The 25,201-nt window shown below is 38.1% G+C and overlaps 1 protein-coding gene across 1 annotated transcript in view; it reads left to right on the top strand.

Annotated features, from left to right (window-relative positions):
• LOC138304977 (uncharacterized) overlaps positions 1-25,201 on the top strand; it is a 50,402-nt gene that overhangs the window by 12,995 nt on the left and 12,206 nt on the right. Inside the window, exons 5-21 of the mRNA XM_069245395.1 lie at positions 380-555; positions 1,232-1,276; positions 3,539-3,673; positions 4,114-4,218; positions 11,275-11,424; positions 12,305-12,494; positions 13,644-13,756; positions 14,361-14,522; positions 15,066-15,278; positions 19,363-19,493; positions 19,982-20,142; positions 21,159-21,301; positions 21,573-21,754; positions 22,033-22,150; positions 22,671-22,843; positions 23,509-23,667; positions 24,257-24,472. Of these exons, the coding sequence (XP_069101496.1) occupies positions 380-555; positions 1,232-1,276; positions 3,539-3,673; positions 4,114-4,218; positions 11,275-11,424; positions 12,305-12,494; positions 13,644-13,756; positions 14,361-14,522; positions 15,066-15,278; positions 19,363-19,493; positions 19,982-20,142; positions 21,159-21,301; positions 21,573-21,754; positions 22,033-22,150; positions 22,671-22,843; positions 23,509-23,667; positions 24,257-24,472 (2,572 nt within the window). The remainder of the gene's footprint in view (positions 1-379; positions 556-1,231; positions 1,277-3,538; positions 3,674-4,113; positions 4,219-11,274; positions 11,425-12,304; positions 12,495-13,643; positions 13,757-14,360; positions 14,523-15,065; positions 15,279-19,362; positions 19,494-19,981; positions 20,143-21,158; positions 21,302-21,572; positions 21,755-22,032; positions 22,151-22,670; positions 22,844-23,508; positions 23,668-24,256; positions 24,473-25,201) is intronic.

Below are 25,201 nucleotides of genomic sequence, written 5' to 3'. Positions count from 1 at the left end.
GTAACACAGTGAATGTGTCCAGAGACTATACAATGTTACTATATTACCGTTTCAGTAACACAGTGAATGTGTCCAGAGACTATACAATGTTACTATATTACCGTTTCAGTAACACGGTGAATGTGTCCAGAGACTATACAATGTTACTATATTACCGTTTCAGTAACACGGTGAATGTGTCCAGAGACTATACAATGTTACTATATTACCGTTTCAGTAACACAGTGAATGTGTCCAGAGACTATACAATGTTACTATATTACCGTTTCAGTAACACAGTGAATGTGTCCAGAGACTATACAATGTTACTATATTACCGTTTCAGTAACACGGTGAATGTGTCCAGAGACTATGTAATGTTACTATATTACCGTTTCAGTAACACGGTGAATGTGTCCAGAGACCTCCTGATGAAGCTGTTTAACCACACAGTAGAACTGCGGATTTGGGACGAAACTGACAAGATGAAGACAAACAGTAAAGTTAACACTAAACTCAGCACGAGTGCCCGGTGGGATCGGCCTCTTAACTTCAAACTACCTTCCACAAAACCAGGTAAATATTCCTCTACAATTATCAAATCAATTAATTAATTAACTTGCCAATTTCAAGTGTAATCTAACCAGTGTGATATACTAACAGTAAAAATGTATAACAGTTTTATTATTGGTATAAAGAATGTAGTTAAACTCGCGTGTAACAGTTTACTATTAATGGCATAAGACTATAGGACTAACTATAGTTTTGGGCCCAATTTCATGAACATATTTCTTAACTTTAACGAATTTCTTGACATCAATTTTTCTTCTGTAATGAATTTTTATGGAGAATTTGAAGTTAAGAATCTCCTTAAAGGGACAATTCAGTGAGGCTAATTCTGTTACATAACCATGAAGCAAAATATGACATAAATGTATCGTTCGGCTTTTCCAGCATATCACAGTAAAACAAACTAATTTAATTTCTATTAGAACTGGTTTGTTTCCGAAATATGTGCCAATTTTAATGTACTCTTAGACTGAATTGTCCGTTGAAAAATGAGGGTTGTTGATGAAACTTGGGCATGCAGAGATTACAATAAATAGTAACAATCTAATATTGATAATTTATCAACATCTTAACGTTTCTAACATCTCTAAATCTATGTATACATATCGATATTTTTTTTTGTTGATTTTGATTTTTTTTACACAACACTCATTCTTTTGTCATCAACACAATTTTATTTCAGAACAAGCAATGAGTAATGACGAAAAAGAAAATTTCATGAAAATGAGTATGTTGCATTGTTTGTTAAGTTTGTGGTTTGTACATGTTGATACACCTAGGGGATGAGAATGATCACATGGCTACATGTTTTGTCACTATCTTAGCTGTAGTAGTGAAAGTTTGCATGTTGTTTTTTAAATGTTTTACTTTGCATGATTGCCCAGGTGTTACTTTGAAGCACAGGTTAATTGTTGATTCAAACTTAGAAATAAATCTTAAGCTTTCCCATGTAATGTGATTCAATCCATTGTTCCATTTCTGATCATGTGATCTAGTTTATGTTCCATTTCTGATCATGTGATCTAGTTTATGTTCCATTTCTGATCATGTGATCTTGTTCATTGTTCCATTTCTGATCAGGTGATCTTCATTGTTCCATTTCTGACCTTATGATCTTTTCAGGTCATGTATGTGTGTATGCGTGAATGTATGTGTGAAAAAGTGAACACAGAAAAAAAACCGTATTGAATTACATTACATTGAATAATAATAATAGAGTATGATGATCAATTGTAATATCAATATGATTTAAAGATAAAAGAATTATAAAAAAAAATGATCTTGTTCATAGTTCCATTTCTGATCAAGTGAACTTGTTCATTGTTCTATTTCTGATCACATGATCTTGTTCATTGTTACATTTCTAATCACATATCTTGTTCATTGTTCCATTTCTAATCACATGATCTTGTTCATTGTTCTATTTCTGATCACACGATCTTGTTCATTGTTACATTTCTAATCACATGATCTTGTTCATTGTTCTATTTCTGATCACATGATCTTGTTCATTGTTACATTTCTAATCACATGATCTTGTTCATTGTTCTATTTCTAATCACATGATTTGTTCATTGTTCTATTTCTGATCACATGATCTTGTTCATTGTTCTATTTTGATCACATGATCTTGTTCATTGTCCTATTTCTAATCACATGATCTTGTTCATTGTTACATTTCTAATCACATGATCTTGTTCATTGTTCTATTTCTGATCACATGATCTTGTTCATTGTTCTATTTCTATCACATGATCTTGTTCATTGTTCTATTTCTAATCACATGATCTTGTTCATTGTTACATTTCTAATCACATAATCTTGTTCATTGTTCCATTTCTAATCACATGATCTTGTTCTGTTTCTAATAATGAATTGTTCTATTTCTGATCATGTCCATTTCTCATCATGTGATTTGTTCCTTGTTCCATTTTTGATCATGTGATCTTAACTTGTTCATTTCTGATCATGTGACCAACCTCATATGGGTATAATTTAGATATGGTAACCAAATGATCTTTTGTTTATCTAATTTTTTTTATTCCAATTTGATGTCATGCTATGTTATGCATGGCATCCTAGAATGTACCTTCTCAGATGAATTTTTAGACCTATCATCATTACTTGACACATATAGATGAACATGAAGAAAAATTTGAGTAAATGGTGTCTGTAATGTGGATTGATCATGTTTGATGATGTGTGGGATTTGTGGGGTACACTTGGTGTATAAGTCACCGTAGTTATATGTTTGTTAGTTGTAGTACAGGTTTCTTATACACATCCATGTCTGATGATTTTTAAAATGTTCACATGTAATTACACATATTACAATTTCATTGTTAGACATTTATTATTTAGTAATATGATTGATTTTAAACATGTCTATGTCTGATGATTTTTAAATGTTGATATATAATTACACATAGAAATTCCTGCCTTTTGAGACTAGCGGAATAATTTGATTATAGTAACTTAGACATTATTACTGATCAGGATCACATGTTTATTATTGTGAATCAATAGTCCTCATGAGACTCACACCTGTAGTAGTACTACGTGTGTTTACAATAATTTAAGTCTCATGACAAAATATATATATTGATATATTTATTCATATATGTTGAAACCTTTTGGTTAAAGTATCTAAATAGCTTATTTCAGTGTTGGAAAACTCTCATTTATATATTTAGCTTATAAACAGCTAATTTGCATAGTTTAATTTACATAATCTATCTATTAATCAAATCCATAATATTAGCACTAATATATTGTCAGATTTCTACATCCTCCTATATTTATTGTTACAGTATTAATAAAAAATTACTTGTAATTTACTTCCATTCTATTAAATAATTTATCCATACTATTGGAGCTGTGCCCACCATAGTAATATTTCCACTCCCTTTACCAGGTAAACACTTCCTACTAGCTAGTCAGATATAAATTAATTCCACTTTCTTATAATAGTTATCTCCCCTTCTTACAGGTGAGGAGGAGAAGAAGGGTGTGAAGGGCATTGTTTTACGTCAGTCCAAGAGCTACACGAAAATGCAGCCGAAAAAATGCCAAGATACCCGTTCCATTCCAACACAAGTTACATTTTCTACCAAAAAGAAAGAAGGTTGGTTTTACTTTGTTTTATTTTTGAGGCAGATGAGTAATTAATGCCACTTAAATCTTATCCTAGTATCCTTGTGCGATTAAAATTTATGAGTGTAATCAGATTTAGAAACTGCAAAAGTATATCTCTGCAATAATATTCTGAGCAATATAGACCCTGACTTTCCCCAATGGGTCTAAGTAGCCTCCTGGATGACAGTTCTAGTTATTGCTCTTATTCATTTTACAATCAGCCATGTATCACATGAAATATGCAACATTGTAGCTATCAAGCATTACCTTTATTGTGCAGTCAAACTTAAAATATATGGTAACCTGTTCAAATATACAATTTCTGACTTAAGATGTAAAAGACTTTGAGATGAAAATTTTGGTTGTATGCTTGCCAAAAGAAACAACTTTGAATGTAGAATAACACTGTTGAATTTCTTGTATTTATAGTTAAGAATGAACCAGAGAAGCCACCATCTCCCACCGGCAGAACTGAATCACCCACCCCCAAAACTTTAGTGGGCGTGTCCAACAAGAAACTGGATTCCCAGGATGGCAGGTAGGGTAGTCACAGACATAAAATGTTCCTGGAATTCCAGGATGGCAGGTAGGGTAGTTACAAGCATTACATGTTCCTGGATTCCCAGGATGACAGGTAGGGTAGTCACAGACATTACATGTTCCTGGAATCCCAGGATGGCAGGTAGGGTAGTTACAGACATTACATGTTCCTGGAATCCCAGGATGGCAGGTAGGGTAGTTACAGGCATTACATGTTCCTGGAATCCCAGGATGGCAGGTAGGGTAGTTACAGGCATTACATGTTCCTGGAATCCCAGGATGACAGGTAGGGTAGTCACAGACATTACATGTTCCTGGAATCCCAGGATGACAGGTAGGGTAGTCACAGACATTACATGTTCCTGGATTCCCAGGATGGCAGGTAGGGTAGTTACAGGCATTACATGTTCCTGGATTCCCAGGATGGCAGGTAGGGTAGTTACAGGCATTGCATGTTCCTGGATTCCCAGGATGACAGGTAGGGTAGTTACAGGCATTACATGTTCCTGGAATCCCAGGATGGCAGGTAGGGTAGTCACAGACATTACATGTTCCTGGAATCCCAGGATGGCAGGTAGGGTAGTTACAGGCATTACATGTTCCTGGAATCCCAGGATGACAGGTAGGGTAGTCACAGGCATTACATGTTCCTGGAATCCCAGGATGACAGGTAGGGTAGTCACAGACATTACATGTTCCTGGAATCCCAGGATGGCAGGTAGGGTAGTCACAGACATTACATGTTCCTGGAATCCCAGGATGGCAGGTAGGGTAGTTACAGGCATTACATGTTCCTGGAATCCCAGGATGACAGGTAGGGTAGTCACAGGCATTACATGTTCCTGGATTCCCAGGATGGCAGGTAGGGTAGTTACAGGCATTACATGTTCCTGGAATCCCAGGATGGCAGGTAGGGTAGTTACAGGCATTACATGTTCCTGGATTCCCAGGATGACAGGTAGGGTAGTTACAGGCATTGCATGTCCCTGGAATCCCAGGATGACAGGTAGGGTAGTTACAGGCATTACATGTTCCTGGAATCCCAGGATGGCAGGTAGGGTAGTCACAGACATTACATGTTCCTGGATTCCCAGGATGGCAGGTAGGGTAGTTACAGACATTACATGTTCCTGGATTCCCAGGATGGCAGGTAGGGTAGTTACAGGCATTACATGTTCCTGGATTCCCAGGATGGCAGGTAGGGTAGTTACAGGCATTACATGTTCCTGGATTCCCAGGATGGCAGGTAGGGTAGTTACAGGCATTACATGTTCCTGGAATCCCAGGATGGCAGGTAGGGTAGTTACAGACATTACATGTTCCTGGATTCCCAGGATGACAGGTAGGGTAGTTACAGGCATTGCATGTTCCTGGAATCCCAGGATGACAGGTAGGGTAGTTACAGGCATTACATGTTCCTGGATTCCCAGGATGGCAGGTAGGGTAGTTACAGGCATTACATGTTCCTGGATTCCCAGGATGGCAGGTAGGGTAGTCACAGGCATTACATGTTCCTGGAATCCCAGGATGGCAGGTAGGGTAGTTACAGGCATTACATGTTCCTGGATTCCCAGGATGGCAGGTAGGGTAGTCACAGGCATTACATGTTCCTGGATTCCCAGGATGGCAGGTAGGGTAGTTACAGGCATTACATGTTCCTGGATTCCCAGGATGACAGGTAGGGTAGTTACAGGCATTGCATGTCCCTGGAATCCCAGGATGACAGGTAGGGTAGTTACAGGCATTACATGTTCCTGGAATCCCAGGATGGCAGGTAGGGTAGTTACAGGCATTACATGTTCCTGGATTCCCAGGATGGCAGGTAGGGTAGTTACAGGCATTACATGTTCCTGGATTCCCAGGATGGCAGGTAGGGTAGTTACAGGCATTACATGTTCCTGGAATCCCAGGATGGCAGGTAGGGTAGTTACAGACATTACATGTTCCTGGATTCCCAGGATGACAGGTAGGGTAGTTACAGGCATTACATGTTCCTGGAATCCCAGGATGGCAGGTAGGGTAGTTACAGGCATTACATGTTCCTGGATTCCCAGGATGGCAGGTAGGGTAGTTACAGGCATTACATGTTCCTGGAATCCCAGGATGGCAGGTAGGGTAGTTACAGACATTACATGTTCCTGGATTCCCAGGATGGCAGGTAGGGTAGTTACAGGCATTACATGTTCCTGGATTCCCAGGATGACAGGTAGGGTAGTCACAGGCATTACATGTTCCTGGAATCCCAGGATGGCAGGTAGGGTAGTTACAGGCATTACATGTTCCTGGAATCCCAGGATGGCAGGTAGGGTAGTCACAGGCATTACATGTTCCTGGATTCCCAGGATGACAGGTAGGGTAGTCACAGGCATTACATGTTCCTGGATTCCCAGGATGGCAGGTAGGGTAGTTACAGGCATTACATGTTCCTGGATTCCCAGGATGGCAGGTAGGGTAGTCACAGGCATTACATGTTCCTGGATTCCCAGGATGGCAGGTAGGGTAGTTACAGGCATTACATGTTCCTGGATTCCCAGGATGACAGGTAGGGTAGTCACAGACATTACATGTTCCTGGAATCCCAGGATGACAGGTAGGGTAGTCACAGACATTACATGTTCCTGGATTCCCAGGATGGCAGGTAGGGTAGTCACAGGCATTACATGTTCCTGGATTCCCAGGATGGCAGGTAGGGTATAGTCACAGGCATTACATGTCCCTGGAATCCCAGGATGGCAGGTAGGGTAGTTACAGGCATTACATGTTCCTGGAATCCCAGGATGGCAGGTAGGGTAGTTACAGGCATTACATGTTCCTGGATTCCCAGGATGGCAGGTAGGGTAGTCACAGACATTACATGTTCCTGGATTCCCAGGATGTCAGGTAGGGTAGTCACAGGCATTACATGTTCCTGGATTCCCAGGATGGCAGGTAGGGTATAGTCACAGGCATAACATGTTCATGGAATCCCAGGATGGCAGGTAGGGTAGTTACATGCATTACATATTCCTGGATTCCCAGAATGACAGGTAGGGTAGTCACAGACATTACATGTTCCTGGATTCCCAGGATGGCAGGTAGGGTAGTTACAGGCATTACATGTTCCTGGATTCCCAGGATGGCAGGTAGGGTAGTTACATGCATTACATGTTCCTGGATTCCCAGGATGACAGGTAGGGTAGTTACAGGCATTACATGTTCCTGGATTCCCAGGATGGCAGGTAGGGTAGTTACAGGCATTACATGTTCCTGGATTCCCAGGATGGCAGGTAGGGTAGTTACAGGCATTACATGTTCCTGGATTCCCAGGATGGCAGGTAGGGTAGTCACAGGCATTACATGTTCCTGGATTCCCAGGATGGCAGGTAGGGTAGTCACAGGCATTACATATTCCTGGATTCCCAGGATGACAGGTAGGGTAGTCACAGACATTACATGTTCCTGGATTCCCAGGATGACAGGTAGGGTAGTTACAGACATTACATGTTCCTGGATTCCCAGGATGACAGGTAGGGTAGTCACAGGCATTACATGTTCCTGGATTCCCAGGATGGCAGGTAGGGTATAGTCACAGGCATAACATGTTCATGGAATCCCAGGATGGCAGGTAGGGTAGTTACATGCATTACATATTCCTGGATTCCCAGGATGGCAGGTAGGGTAGTTACAGGCATTACATGTTCCTGGATTCCCAGGATGGCAGGTAGGGTAGTCACAGACATTACATGTTCCTGGATTCCCAGGATGTCAGGTAGGGTAGTCACAGGCATTACATGTTCCTGGATTCCCAGGATGGCAGGTAGGGTATAGTCACAGGCATAACATGTTCATGGAATCCCAGGATGGCAGGTAGGGTAGTTACATGCATTACATATTCCTGGATTCCCAGAATGACAGGTAGGGTAGTCACAGACATTACATGTTCCTGGATTCCCAGGATGGCAGGTAGGGTAGTTACAGGCATTACATGTTCCTGGATTCCCAGGATGGCAGGTAGGGTAGTTACATGCATTACATGTTCCTGGATTCCCAGGATGACAGGTAGGGTAGTTACAGGCATTACATGTTCCTGGATTCCCAGGATGGCAGGTAGGGTAGTTACAGGCATTACATGTTCCTGGATTCCCAGGATGGCAGGTAGGGTAGTTACAGGCATTACATGTTCCTGGATTCCCAGGATGGCAGGTAGGGTAGTCACAGGCATTACATGTTCCTGGATTCCCAGGATGGCAGGTAGGGTAGTCACAGGCATTACATGTTCCTGGATTCCCAGGATGACAGGTAGGGTAGTTACATGCATTACATATTCCTGGATTCCCAGGATGGCAGGTAGGGTAGTTACAGGCATTACATGTTCCTGGATTCCCAGGATGGCAGGTAGGGTAGTCACAGACATTACATGTTCCTGGATTCCCAGGATGACAGGTAGGGTAGTCACAGGCATTACATGTTCCTGGATTCCCAGGATGGCAGGTAGGGTATAGTCACAGGCATAACATGTTCATGGAATCCCAGGATGGCAGGTAGGGTAGTTACATGCATTACATATTCCTGGATTCCCAGGATGTCAGGTAGGGTAGTCACAGACATTACATGTTCCTGGATTCCCAGGATGGCAGGTAGGGTAGTTACAGGCATTACATGTTCCTGGATTCCCAGGATGGCAGGTAGGGTAGTTACATGCATTACATGTTCCTGGATTCCCAGGATGACAGGTAGGGTAGTTACAGGCATTACATGTTCCTGGATTCCCAGGATGGCAGGTAGGGTAGTCACAGACATTACATGTTCCTGGATTCCCAGGATGGCAGGTAGGGTAGTTACATGCATTACATGTTCCTGGATTCCCAGGATGGCAGGTAGGGTAGTTACAGGCATTACATGTTCCTGGATTCCCAGGATGGCAGGTAGGGTAGTCACAGACATTACATGTTCCTGGATTCCCAGGATGGCAGGTAGGGTAGTTACAGACATTACGTGTTGCTGGATTCCCAGGATGGCAGGTAGGGTAGTCACAGACATTACATGTTCCTGGATTCCCAGGATGGCAGGTAGGGTAGTTACAGACATAACATGTTCCTGGATTCCCAGGATGGCAGGTAGGGTAGTCACAGGCATTACATGTTCCTGGATTCCCAGGATGACAGGTAGGGTAGTTACAGACATAACATGTTCCTGGATTCCCAGGATGACAGGTAGGGTAGTTACAGGCATTGCATGTTTCTTATTTACTTCAAATACCTATTTGCTAAAAATTCAATTCTGTCAGATATTTTTTACCATAAATTTTCTAACATGTTTACTATTAAAATACATATTTCAAATTTTTGATGCATCATGTAAAAGAAAGCTAGCAGCGTGTTTCAACATTTAAAGGTAGGTTTCGCCCAGTGAAATATAAAAGACTAAGAAATTGAAATTTATCCTATACATAGATATAATCTTCAGATTATTTTCAATGCATACAGCGAAAAATATGGGTGGTCAGTTGCCTAGCTTGACCAGGAAAAATACTCCTCTAAAAATAGAGCAAAGTCAAGCTTTACATAGAACATGACGTATTTTTCCAAAGCGAGGCCGCAGCAACAAACGGAAGCTTGCAACAAAATGTCTGAAAGAAGTGACAGTCTTGCCACGGCATGTTTAGTTAAAAAACAACATCAACAAATCGAAGTGCGAGGGACAGTTTTATATACATATCATATAATCTTAAATACTTCATGTTACTTACATACGCTCGCTAACTTTGTACACCAAATATACATGTAGTTAGTCAGCGGCTGTTTGTGCGCTGGCATATGTGTTGAAATTATAACTCACCACGTGCAATGCCGTTACACGAGTCCCAACAGATCCCGAATTATATAGGTCAATGTTTGGTGGGGGCAGAAATGTTATATAGGTTCAATGTTTGGTGGGGGCAGAAATCTTATATAGGTTGTTTGATGGGGGCAGAAATTGTTATATAGGTCCATGTTTGGTGGGGGCAGAAATCGTTATATAGGTCAATGTTTGGTGGGGGCAGAAATTTATATAGGTCAATGTTTGGTGGGGGCAGAAATCGTTATATAGGTCAATGTTTGGTGGGGGCAGAAATCGTTATATAGGTAAATGTTTGATGGGGGCAGAAATAATTATTATATAGGTCAATGTTTGGTGGGGGCAGAAATCGTGATATAGGTAAATGTTTGATGGGGGCAGAAATTGTGATATAGATCCATGTTTGGTGGGGGCAGAATGTTAAATCGTTATATAGGTCAATGTTTGGTGGGGGCAGAAATCGTTATATATAGGTATAATGTTTGATGGGGGCAGAAATAATTATATAGGTCAATGTTTGGTGGGGGCAGAAATTGTTATATAGGTCAATGTTTGGTGGGGGCAGAAATCGTGATATAGGTCAATGTTTGGTGGGGGCAGAAATCGTTATATAGGTCAATGTTTGGTGGGGGCAGAAATTGTTATATAGGTCAAATTTGGTGGGGGCAGAAATCGTAATATAGGTCAATGTTTGATGGGGGCAGAAATCGTTCAATGTTTGGTGGGGGGAAATCGTTATATAGGTCAATGTTTGGTGGGGGCAGAAATAATTATATAGGTCAATGTTTGGTGGGGGCAGAAATCGTTATATAGGTCAATGTTTGGTGGGGGCAGAAATCGTTATATAGGTCAATGTTTGGTGGGGGCAGAAATTGTTATATAGGTCAATGTTTGGTGGGGGCAGAAATCAATATGTAGGTCAATGTTTGGTGGGGGCAGAAATTGTTATATAGGTCAATGTTTGGTGGGCGAAGAAATCGTGTATAGGTCAAAGTTTAGTTGGCGCAGAAATCGTGATATAGGTCAAAGTTTGATGTGAGCCTAAATTTTAATGTAGTTTAAAGTTTGACATGGGCGGAAACATTATGTAGCACAAGGTTTGGTGTGGGGTGAAATCGATATGTAGGTCAATGTTTGGTTTTGGCCGGAATCATGAATGTGCTTTCTTGTCTTAAGATTTATGGAAAACAAAACAATAATATGATATGTAATATGTCAACGTCTGTTTCACAGGGTCTAGAATTGAGGCTTTAAAGGAAGCTCAAAGAATAAAGAGACAGAAGAAATCTGATGCTGCTCAATTAGCTGCCCAGCAAGCTGCAGACCAGATTTTCAAGTTTGGGACCTGTATGATCCCAGTTAGAATGGCCAACTTCTTTACAGGTATTGGAATGCTTAAAACACTTTTACAGGCATCAAAAGTCCTGACTTATTACCATAAACCCTGATTTTGAATCCCATATGTGGGGCAGTTTTCAGTCACTGACCACTTGTTGGTGGATCTTTCTCTGGGTAACTCTTGTCTTTCCTCTACCTCCTAAATGTTAACCTAGCTTGTCCTCAAACTGCTTAAAAGTACTTAATGCATATTGCTATGATTTTAAGGTTACTGTGGATTAAAGCGTTAAGGAGGTAGATATTCTTCTACTAGCTGAGCACTTTAGGGTCACAGTGGCTTAGTGGCTAAGGTGTGTGATATTTTACCTCTGATTACCTGGCATCCACATTCGGGTCTGAATGGATAATTGATTCAAGATGTCTGTCATTCTACTACTAAGCTGTGATGTACCTGTGGTCTTATGTTCAAACCATTATGTAGTAGTAAATCACAGGTAGATATATCAAGGAGACAGGCTTAAAAATGATTGGTTTGGTTATATTACTTTAACGCCATATTAACAGCAAGAGTCATTTAAGGACATGCCAGGTTTGTTGGTGGAGGAAAGCCAGAGTACTTAGAAAAAACCACCAAGCAGAGGTCAGTATCTGGCAACTGCCCCACATGGGATTAAACTAACAGCAGAAGTGGAGAGCTTGTAGTGGTAAATATGTTGGGACATCTGAACCACTCGGCCACCATGATCACTGCAATGATCGTTAGTTGTTGTAAATGAAGTGTAAAACACAAGGAAATGAAATACCTGATTGTAAAAACAGCAATTTTATCAATATCCAATATACCAAGCATAATGTTTTTCTTAAAGCTATGAAAACAAAATCAACATGCAAAATCAAATTTAACTAATACAATATTTTTCTTCAGGAATGAAGAGTGTGACCAGCCGCCTGGCTGAGCCTGTGATGGGCGTAGAGGATTGTTTTATCAGCCTCAAGGTAGACGGACCAATCATGTCAGAGAAACAGAAACTGGAACTTAATCCAATGATCATAAAGGTTCATTCCTGTACGAATCTACCTGACTCTCCTATCAGCTACCCAGAACTGAAAATGAGGTACGCACGTCTGATATGGAACCAGCTATTGTTGGGCGAGTTGGCTTATATGTGATCAATGTATATCAGGGGTTTGAGATCCCAAAATGACGTGGGTAAATTAAAATTTACCATCAATAAGTCCCGACGTCCAGTGATTATAAAATCATCATTTGATTTGATTCTTGTGATATAATCATCAGAAGGTGGGACTTATCAATGGTAAATTGTATTTTACCCATGTCATTTTGGGATCGCAGAACTCCAGAATTAGACGCATAAATTATTCTATTTATTGATATGTATATAGAGAATACATGGTTAGTATCTTAAAGTACAAGGTTTTTTTTGGTGCGAGACTTAGGAAAGCCGAGATGCCTTGTCATCTCGGCTTTCTGTGTCGAGTACCAAAATAAAACTTGTATTGTAAGATACTAACCATGTATTCTGTTTATCCTACAACCATTATGGCATTCAAAACGAAAGCAAATTGACAGTTATTTATGAGACGCTTCTTTGATGTGGAGGTAAATATTCATTTACTGCTGTGGGAAATAAATAAGCGCATTCACAAACAGCATCCGTAATTCTCTTCAGTGTGATATATCACTGAAACAATATGAATACTCAAAAGCAATAAATACCCATTAAAAAATTACTTTACAATACATACCTTTGCCATTAGCCAAGAAAAATACGACACCGCCACACGAGATTTTCGATATCGTAAAAAAGGCGTCATTCCAGTGAATGTGACGTCACGTTTTAGCGGGAATGAATGACATTTCATTCACTTGAAGGTTTGAGTTCTGGGTCAAGATAGAAAAAGTTCCGTCAGATATGGAACAAATTCATGTGATTGTATTAACGGATAAAGCACAAGTTTATGTGTATTGACAGATAAAGCACAAGTTTATCTGGCAGTAGAACTTTATGGGTCAGTATGTGGGACAGTTGCAGGATAAAAATCTTTATATTTTGTTGTACTATGTTTTTTTCTGGTATTGAAACTTTAAATAAGTTTGAGGAATTTTTTTCAATATTTTTCCTTTGTGTTCTTGAAACTCATTTTATATGTTGTAATTACATTTACAGGTATCCACATATACATTAAATGCAATCTGGTATATGATAGTTTCCTTTAATTTTACATTATCTATATTTTTCCAGGTGTAAACCAGTGTATTGTAAGTATGAGTTCTTCAAACAGCCTGTACACACCAGTGCCGGTCGAGACCACGCCCGGAATATCTACTGGGACGATGTCAATGTGGTACTAACAGGTACGTTCATATACACTACTGTAAAAATTTGGCACAATCATTTTGAACAAGTTTGCAAAATGATGATATTGTACATTCACATTATTTTGACATAATCATTACATACATGAAATGCAATATGACACTATTATTATTTAGCACATTCTTGTCTTAACACGAAAAGCGCTAAATAATATCACCGCCAACAGTAAGAAGTGATGACAACATGGAACTAACTGTTGGCTAGACTTTATAAGTAGTTCGACTGGGAAAAAATTCAGTTGTATCTAGGGCTTTGTGGCTCAATGGTAAAACGCTTGTTTTTAATGTTTTCTGCACAACATCGTTTTTTGCACTATATGTTGGCTTTTTTCACCAAATACTTTTTTCTTCTTTCAAAAAAAAAAGAATGCTTATATGTTAACATCTGTGCAAACAAGATGATTGATATATTTACTGTTACATATTTTATAATCATTGTCAAATAGAATCCAGTTGATAACCTGGGGAGGGTAAATGACTCAGACGCTCAAGTATTGTCTCGATGAAAAAAAACACCAAATGGAATATTGTGAACTCTCAAAAAGTTAACTTGTTTCACTGTTAACACATGATTACTTTACAGGTACGTTAGATCCATCCGAACTTCGTCAGTATTTGAACGGTCCTCCGCTGGAGATTGAAGTTCATGACCGAGATCGTCGTGAGGAGGATGTCCGACTCAAACCAACTCTGTTTGGAGATGACTTGGAAGATGAAAAGATCAGCAATGTTGGCACCATCACAAGTAAGTCAGGGGAAGTTACTCTGGTGTCAGTAGGTTCATCATTTAGTTAGGGGAGATAATTCTGGTATTAACAGGGACTACTCCGTAAATATGGCAAGGGAGGTTACTCTCTCCTCAAAAAGATGCCACTTCATCTACACATCAACTGTAGTTTGTTTCATTTCCCTTCAAATTAGCCTTTACCCACCATTACAAGGTACTTTAGTTAACTGCCTTCAATGGGATATACCTCCTGAAATTGAGCTCCCTGTATCACCCATTTGTATGACCCATTTATAAAAGGAGGTGGCTTATAGTTTTATTCCATGTCTGTCTTGTCCCAATCTGTCCTCTCTCCCCCCGCCTATCCTGTCACGTCCTGCATTGATAAAGATGGAGGCAGTTATATCTTGCTGATATTTCCAATCTCTTCCAAAAAAGAAATTGGACAACAACAAAGATTTTTTTCACTTTTCATAACATAATTAAGTTAAAATTTCTTTATCACGCTTGTTTCCTTTGTCATTGTTATATATGTGACCTTGACCTTATTTTGATTGACAGGTCGGAGAACCCTACATAACCCATTCACAGGGAGGAATAAACCATGGGATCCATATGGTACCACCAAAGTGGATCTGTCGGAGCTCCTTCTTGGCCACAAGTACCTACACATCAAGGTGCCTATCCATAACTGTGGTATTCCTGATGTTCTTGGTTCCAAGGACGGCGGGGATGGAAAACTGGTTGGCTTCCCAGGGGCTGTGGATGGACCAGGTATGGTTATATATGTTTGGAGATAGTCAAATGTCTAGGTGAATCTGACCAGAAAAGATTTATACCAGTCAAATGTCTAGGTGAGTCTGACCTGGAAAGATCTATACCGGTCAAATGTCTAGGTGAATCTGACCAGAAATGATCTATACCTATCAAATGTCTAAGTGAATCTGACCAGAAAATATCTATACCAGTCAAATGTTTAGGTGAATCTGACCAGAAAATATCTATACCAGTCAAATGTCTAGGTGAATCTGACCAGAAAATATCTATACCAGTCAAATGTCTAGGTGAATCTGACCAGAAAAGATCTATACCAGTCAAATGTTTAGGTGAATCTGACCAGAAAATATCTATACCAGTCAAATGTCTTGGTGAATCTGACCAGAAAAGATCTATACCTGTCAAATGTCTAGGTGAATCTGACCTGAAAAGATCTGAACCAGAAATTCACCTGAAATTTTCTGATGAATTTGACCTGAAAATGTATTTGTTTGACTTTGCTATTCTATTCAAAGTCACTTGCACACACATAACGTCACAATCAGTACCTACACGCAAGGGCAGATATAACTATAATATGCAAAAACAGAATACATATTGGTCACGCTTGAGTAGGTTGCTTTTTTTTATTTCATTTTTATAATGTATATTGTTTTTTAATTCAAAACTTTTAAAATATAAAATAAAGTTAAAATATATATCAGCTGGTCACTACGTTAGTTCTAACATGTAATATTGTGTATTGTTACAGTGGACAGACCTATATCAGCTGGTCACTACGTTAGTTCTAACATGTAATATTGTGTATTGTTACAGTGGACAGACCTATATCAGCTGGTCACTACGTTAGTTCTAACATGTAATATTGTGTATTGTTACAGTGGACAGACCTATATCAGCCGGGTCACTACGTTAGTTCTAACATGTAATATTGTGTATTGTTACAGTGGACAGACCTATATCAGCTGGTCACTACGTTAGTTCTAACATGTAATATTGTGTATTGTTACAGTGGACAGACCTATATCAGCTGGTCACTACGTTAGTTCTAACATGTAATATTGTGTATTGTTACAGTGGACAGACCTATATCAGCTGGTCACTACGTTAGTTCTAACATGTAATATTGTGTATTGTTACAGTGGACAGACCTATATCAGCTGGTCACTATGTTAGTTCTAACATGTAATATTGTGTATTGTTACAGTGGACAGACCTATATCAGCTGGTCACTACGTTAGTTCTAACATGTAATATTGTGTATTGTTACAGTGGACAGACCTATATCAGCTGGTCACTACGTTAGTTCTAACATGTAATATTGTGTATTGTTACAGTGGACAGACCTATATCAGCTGGTCACTACGTTAGTTCTAACATGTAATATTGTGTATTGTTACAGTGGACAGACCTATATCAGCTGGTCACTACGTTAGTTCTAACATGTAATATTGTGTATTGTTACAGTGGACAGACCTATATCAGCCGGTCACTACGTTAGTTCTAACATGTAATATTGTGTATTGTTACAGTGGACAGACCTATATCAGCTGGTCACTACGTTAGTTCTAACATGTAATATTGTGTATTGTTACAGTGGACAGACCTATATCAGCTGGTCACTACGTTAGTTCTAACATGTAATATTGTGTATTGTTACAGTGGACAGGCCTATATCAGCCGGTCACTACGTTAGTTCTAACATGTAATATTGTGTATTGTTACAGTGGACAGGCCTATATCAGCTGGTCACTACGTTAGTTCTAACATGTAATATTGTGTATTGTTACAGTGGACAGGCCTATATCAGCTGGTCACTACGTTAGTTCTAACATGTAATATTGTGTATTGTTACAGTAGACAGACCTATATCAGCCAGTAACTTGTTAGTTCTAACATGTAATATTCGTGTATTGTTACAGTGGACAGACCTATATCAGCTGGTCACTACGTTAGTTCTAACATGTAATATTGTGTATTGTTACAGTAGACAGACCTATATCAGCTGGTCACTATGTTAGTTCTAACATGTAATATTGTGTATTGTTACAGTGGACAGGCCTATATCAGCTGGTCACTACGTTAGTTCTAACATGTAATATTGTGTATTGTTACAGTGGACAGACCTATATCAGCTGGTCACTACGTTAGTTCTAACATGTAATATTGTGTATTGTTACAGTGGACAGACCTATATCAGCCGGTCACTACGTTAGTTCTAACATGTAATATTGTGTATTGTTACAGTGGACAGACCTATATCAGCCGGTCACTACGTTAGTTCTAACATGTAATATTGTGTATTGTTACAGTGGACAGACCTATATCAGCTGGTCACTACGTTAGTTCTAACATGTAATATTGTGTATTGTTACAGTGGACAGACCTATATCAGCTGGTCACTACGTTAGTTCTAACATGTAATATTGTGTATTGTTACAGTGGACAGACCTATATCAGCTGGTCACTACGTTAGTTCTAACATGTAATATTGTGTATTGTTACAGTGGACAGACCTATATCAGCTGGTCACTACGTTAGTTCTAACATGTAATATTGTGTATTGTTACAGTGGACAGACCTATATCAGCTGGTCACTACGTTAGTTCTAACATGTAATATTGTGTATTGTTACAGTGGACAGACCTATATCAGCTGGTCACTACGTTAGTTCTAACATGTAATATTGTGTATTGTTACAGTGGACAGACCTATATCAGCTGGTCACTACGTTAGTTCTAACATGTAATATTGTGTATTGTTACAGTGGACAGACCTATATCAGCTGGTCACTACGTTAGTTCTAACATGTAATATTGTGTATTGTTACAGTGGACAGGCCTATATCAGCCAGTCACTACGTTAGTTCTAACATATAATATTGTGTATTGTTACAGTGGACAGACCTATATCAGCTGGTCACTACGTTAGTTCTAACATGTAATATTGTGTATTGTTACAGTGGACAGACCTATATCAGCTGGTCACTACGTTAGTTCTAACAAATATTGTGTATTGTTACAGTGGACAGACCTATATCAGCTGGTCACTACGTTAGTTCTAACATATAATATTGTGTATTGTTACAGTGGATAGACCTATATCAGCTGGTCACTACGTTAGTTCTAACATGTAATATTGTGTATTGTTACAGTGGACAGACCTATATCAGCTGGTCACTACGTTAGTTCTAACATGTAATATTGTGTATTGTTACAGTGGACAGACCTATATCAGCCGGTCACTACGTTAGTTCTAACATGTAATATTGTGTATTGTTACAGTGGACAGACCTATATCAGCTGGTCACTACGTTAGTTCTAACATGTAATATTGTGTATTGTTACAGTGGACAGACCTATATCAGCTGGTCACTACGTTAGTTCTAACATGTAATATTGTGTATTGTTACAGTGGACAGACCTATATCAGCTGGTCACTACGTTAGTTCTAACATGTGATATTGTGTATTGTTACAGTGGACAGACCTATATCAGCCAGTCACTACGTTAGTTCTAACATGTAATATTGTGTATTGTTACAGTAGACAGACCTATATCAGCTGGTCACTACGTTAGTTCTAACATGTAATATTGTGTATTGTTACAGTGGACAGACCTATATCAGCCGGTCACTACGTTATTTCTAACATGTAATATTGTGTATTGTTACAGTGGACAGACCTATATCAGCCAGTCACTACGTTAGTTCTAACATGTAATATTGTGTATTGTTACAGTGGACAGACCTATATCAGCTGGTCACTACGTTAGTTCTAACATGTAATATTGTGTATTGTTACAGTGGACAGACCTATATCAGCTGGTCACTACGTTAGTTCTAACATGTTCTAACATATAATATTGTGTATTGTTACAGTGGACAGGCCTATATCAGCTGGTCATTAGTCACTACGTTAGTTCTAACATGTAATATTGTGTATTGTTACAGTGGACAGACCTATATCAGCCGGTCACTACGTTAGTTCTAACATGTAATATTGTGTATTGTTACAGTGGACAGACCTATATCAGCTGGTCACTACGTTAGTTCTAACATGTAATATTGTGTATTGTTACAGTGGACAGACCTATATCAGCCGGTCACTACGTTAGTTCTAACACTATGATGAAGATTAAGATAGAGCTGGCCCATCCCCTTACTACACCAGAAAAAGTGGCGATTCACCAGCCTTTAGGATCTACCAGGGAGGTAATTATGTTAGATAACATAAAAAAAACTTGATATATATGTCCCATTGAAATTTATACAATCATCTCAAAAAAATTATCTCTCAATGCCCATATTCAAAATGATGGAATGCTAATGTTCTTGCTGAGGTAATTTCAAAGTGAGAAATTGTGGAAGGTTCTCGGTCGATACAAACATCACATAATTGTATGTCGGGCCAATAATACAATACAGTACATATAGATTTACTGAAGTTTGTTGATCTGAGTTTTTTATACACCAGTGGTACATTTTTTATTTGTCAACCTGGGTTCTAGGTAGTTAGTCTTATTTGCTTATCTGATGTGTATTTACCTGTTCTCATGATTATCTGTCTTTAAGGATATTATCTGTACTCATAGTTAACTGAATTTACCTGGAGTATAATATTTACCTGTTCTCATGGCTACCTGATTTTACCTGCAGTGTAATATTTACTTGTTCTCATGGCTACCTGATTTTACCTGCAGTGCCCTTTTGGAAGGATTGTCTTCATATTCGACTACAAGAACACCGCCCTGCTCCATCAGCTACAAAACTTGGTAACAGACGTCAATGCTCAGGCCCTGGAATTGGACGACATGCCGCAACATGTGATCAACGCGGCGCTGTCCACCTACAAACTATCTCTGTAGGTATAATACATCCACGAGTCATCGCTTTAGAAACGGTAAAGCAATGACTCATATGGGTTTCCAACGATAGGTATTATAATAATGGAAGACATATTCAAATTAGGTAAACAGACGTCATCATTCATAATACAAATTCACTCTTGAATCTTTATTTAACAATGAATAAATAAAGATTTGACTGTGAAAGAAGGTATTAACAGCTCAGATTGGCCTAGAGTAAAACTATAAAAAGGAGTATCCTTTTAGGTACAGAAAAAAAATAAGGGTCGAGGGGTAAAAAACTAGGGTCGGTCGGGTAACCCTAAACAGACACATTTTTTTCTTTTTGGCCTAATGACAAGCAGATCAGTTCAACTGCAGACAAAATATTTCTGATTAATAGCTAGGTTTATTACCGCTTTGAATATTCATAAACGTATTTGATTTTTTTTAGTTACATGTACTATAAACCAACTAATTTGTGTGTGATAAATTTTAGTGTATTGTACGTGCAATAGAAAACTATGAAAATGAATCGCTGCGAAGTTGTTTCAAACACAATAATTATTGTAGAATCATAAGAGTCTAGACTATGAAATTAAGGTGTAGGGCAGAAAAACAAGAAATTAAGTTGACAAAGAAATTAAGGTGGATTCCCTTTTCCAGAAGAGGGGAGGGGTTAATTGGGGAAGGGGCACTTATTACGACAAATATTGTACATGTGAATATTGTTATCTAATTAATGTAACTGAAAGATTTGTGTTGTCAAAATAAATCCTGCTAATATTTGATCTTACTGAACTCCAAGTTTTACCACGTACAGTCCTACCACAGTCCTACCACAGGCCTGCTGTCTTCTTTATATATTATTATATAGGAAATAAAAACAATAACGACTGACTAGTGAGCGCTTTCACTCCATTGTTTTTATTGTTTTTATATCTTATAGAATTCGTCCGTAAGGATTTTTATTCAAATTTATTATATTATTATATTATATATAATGATTTGTGGCTGTATTTTCCATTGCTAGAGAGCAACAAAAGAGCCGAACTCTGAACATTGTGACAGGATTTCAAGTGATGGACGGTGTAATGCATTTATTTTTGTTGGAAGGTCTTCATGAACAGGCCATCAAAACCCTGTGGAACTCTTTACCAAAGCCGGAGAAGTCAGGTAAGAGTTTAGGGTCAAGTTAGGTCATGACCTTTGTAAGGTCATGTAATTGTAAGGTCATGTTAATATAGGTGAGATTAGATGTAGAGACGTCAATAACAGGGACGTGTGAGGGTCAAAAAAATGTAATTATATTTAATGTTGATCTAGAATAACATTTTATAACTCAAATCAACAAGTTTATTCCTGTTATTGATGGATCTGATATCAAAAACTGAGAAAAGATCTATATTAATCATTTTGTTGTAATTTCCATGCATTGTTTGTACAGACGTGAAAGTGCTATACAATTCGGATATGAGCTTCAGTGAACGTCTGTACGGACCCCTCGATGTTGATCTGTGTCGAGTGAAGCTTCACGAGTCACTGACCCAGATTATCCAGCAACCCCTTCTGTACGTGAGGGACATGGTCCCAAAGGCCTGTTTCGAAGCACTTATTAGGATCTATGAGGTATGGTGTTTACAAAATCACAAATTTTTATGATTGTTAAAGACTTTGTCGTTTTAGGCAAAACTGTTTTTGATTGGTAATTGAATACAGAATAGGAAATATTTTTGTTTGAACTTTTTCATTTTGAGATTCTAAGCAATTTTTTCCTTTTTTTATTTTGATTATATTTTCTCTAAATTGATTTGATGATTTTATTATATCCCGACAATATTGTGTGTATAAAGCAGTTTAGACAAATAAAATGATTATATAAACAATTTCCATTGATTGTTTTATAGTTGACAAAGTTGGACCAAATGAGGAGTGTTGTGAGAAATGATCTCTTCCCTAATGCCGACATGATAATTTCTATGAGTAAAGAGTTTGGGGTTCCTCTCACGCAGGCAGATTTTGAAGGTAAGAAAAGTAGTACTGTTTTGGTTGACATGTAATTTACTGTTTTATGTATTATGCCTATTTTATATGACCGCCTGACCCAGCTGCCATTTGAAAGTCCCATTTTAAACTTCTTCTGTTTCATTGGCATTGTAGTGCTGATGTAAAGGAAGGACAGCCGATTGAATTTTATTTATTTTTTGGCTTTAAAAAAAATTGTTACCATTGTTACGATGCACATTTCACAACATTGTTGTAAAATAACAGTTTCATTACAAAACATATTTCTTACTTCTCTTTGGGTCACGCTGAAAATCCAAGCTGAATGCCAACTTGAAAAACATTAAAATATAAATGTCTTCAGTTTTACCATACTTAGCTCAGATTTAAATAAAAATATTTGAACTTTCTGCTCTTCAAAATTTTCCAAAAGGTCCTATATGGACTACATGTTATTTTATTACCACTAAGAGTTGTATGTCAAGACCTAATCAAATGTTTGTTTTGAAACCTGGTTACTAAAATGTTTTCTTGTGTTCAGAACTTCAACCAGAGGAGGAGAAGCTCCGAGAACCAGATGTACAGGTCACTCACTACGACTCCTTTATAAGGGAGACAAGTCGACTGTGGACGCCAATAGATCACTATAACAAAGAATATGTGGAGCGTCTGGGTAACCGTGAACAACAACACAACTTTATACACGAAAACAAGGTAAATAACAAAACAGGAATAATACAAAGTACAGTATGTGCTCTAAAATAAAGTAAACAGCACTACTTGAAATGGGGAAAAATAAATTGGCTATAAATATAACAAATTAACAGATCAGTAGCAGGAAAATTAAAGAATTTTCTACATAAAAATAAAGTTATGTATAATTAACAGTGAAGTATTTCATTTTTAGATTTAAAAAAAATGGAAAAATATGTAAAGATATGGAAACAAAGCAACAGAAGTTCAAACCTGGTTACAGGATAAATGTAAATCAGATGTCATCATTGATGTAGTTCAAAACCCTTATGAGGCGGTTGCCGGGAACTGACTGCCGGTCAATGGGTTTTCTCAGAGTAGTCCAGCTTTCTTCCATCAACTAACCTGAGAAGTCCTTTAATAGAGGAAAGATTTTTAGAGGTCATGATTGATAATATTTTGTATTGTATTAATTAAGAAATTCAAGCAAGTAATTGCAGAGATTTACTTTATTATATTTTTGCTTAAACAGCAAGATTAATTTTCTTCCATCAACTAACCTGAGAAGTCCTTTAATAGAGGAAAGATTTTTAGAGGTCATGATTGATAATATTTTGTATTGTATTAATAAGAAATTTAAGCAAGTAATTGCAGATATTTACTTTACTATATTTTTGCTTAAACAGCAAGATATAAAAAATGCCAGTGAGATAAACAAAAAAGAGAGGGAAATGAACAAGGTACCGACGATCCATGCTGACGTCAAAGTGGCACACAACTACAGTTCCCAGACACTTAACTCAACAGAGCTTGCCAAGGAGAAACTACGACAGATGTTGGCAGAGGTAAGACTAGAGTTTAGTGGATCACCCCTGAAGACACATTTAGGCTCTTCTAAATCATAGACTAGACCATTTCATTATGAAATTTCAGGGGTGAATGAGTTAAAAAAAACACCATTTAGGTTCCAGGTTCAAAGAGTGCATTTGGAGTAAAAAGTCCTATTTAATAATTTTCGAAACTCTTTATTAAGTCTCTAGATTTGACATCATAGTAGTATAGCCTGCTAAGGTTGGTAGCCTACAGTACCTTATCACAATTTTGCCTTAGTGAATATCTCGGTATGAAAACCACCTACTCAATTAGACCACTTTCTTTGGATATCATATGACCAAATTGAACAAAATTTGACCTGTGTGTAAAGACCACCTGGCTAAGAAGGCCATTTTGTTCGCATTCCTAGAATGAAGACAGACTAAACTGAACAGTGAATTAATATCTGCAGAATTGATATTGATAGGAAGGTCCAGTCAATTTTTAAATCTGTGAATGTTAATTTCTGCAAACATTTTTTTTGAAATGGAAATTACGAACATAAGTAGCAACCAAAGACAATTACAAAACATGATATTAAACTTTATCTACACATTACAGCACCCAGACACCCGATATACCTACTGCCAAGACTACCACCATTCCATGACGGTTGTCCCTGTAAATGTAGAAGCTCTGAAGAAACAGGCTCAGAAGGAAACCAAGGAACGCTGGAAAACAGAGACAGGGTGGATCTACCCGGGCATGAAGACCATGCAGGAATGTAACGTACACCCAGGCCGTCCCGATACGGCCAGAGCTGAGGAACTGACAGAGGTATGTTAGAGACTAAAGTGTTCCTTGTGGATGTGGGCAATATCATGGTGGCTTCGGTAAAAATCAAATTTAATACTGTCAGATAATTATAGGCTATTGTAGGGTTTTAGCTGCTACATAGCCGACAGACAAAATTCAAAAGTTATTATTTGTGCAGTAAATGGTATTACTTCAGAATATTACATGCTTGCACAGTCAGTAATTTCATACATTATAGAAATTAGTTGAACAGAATTTTTTCGTAGTGCAACAAATTGTTTTCTTTTAACCTTGCTTTTAAAGTTGAATTTGATACTCAATCTTTTCAAGGACTGTAAATATGCATATGTCACTTTTGTAACTAAAGAAATATACAAAGTTGCCTATTCTTGTTTTGAATTGATAAAATATACTTTTGGCAGCGGTGTAGCACCTTTTTAATGTGACAATCATTAAATTGTGGAAAGATGCAGACATTCTGTATGTTACTTTCCATATAAATATCATTTCCATAGAAATGTGTGTTGGTTCTTGGATAGCTACCCTACCTAGCTACATTGTACCTTAATATGGCACGCCCTAATATGTATCATATTGGTGGAGGAAGCATACAACTTGCCCTATTGACCTATCTGTATTCATCTTTACTGTAATTCATGTTTTGTAATCGTTTATGAATGTAAATGTTATGTATGAATTTGTTCTATAAATGTTAACATGCTTTCTATTTTTCTGTTGTTGACTGGATTA

This window comes from Argopecten irradians, chromosome 12 (genome assembly GCF_041381155.1).
Source record: "Argopecten irradians isolate NY chromosome 12, Ai_NY, whole genome shotgun sequence".
Lineage (NCBI taxonomy): Eukaryota > Metazoa > Mollusca > Bivalvia > Pectinida > Pectinidae > Argopecten > Argopecten irradians.
The sequence above is the reverse complement of the archived record's forward strand: the minus strand, read 5'-3'. Positions and strand labels throughout refer to the sequence as shown.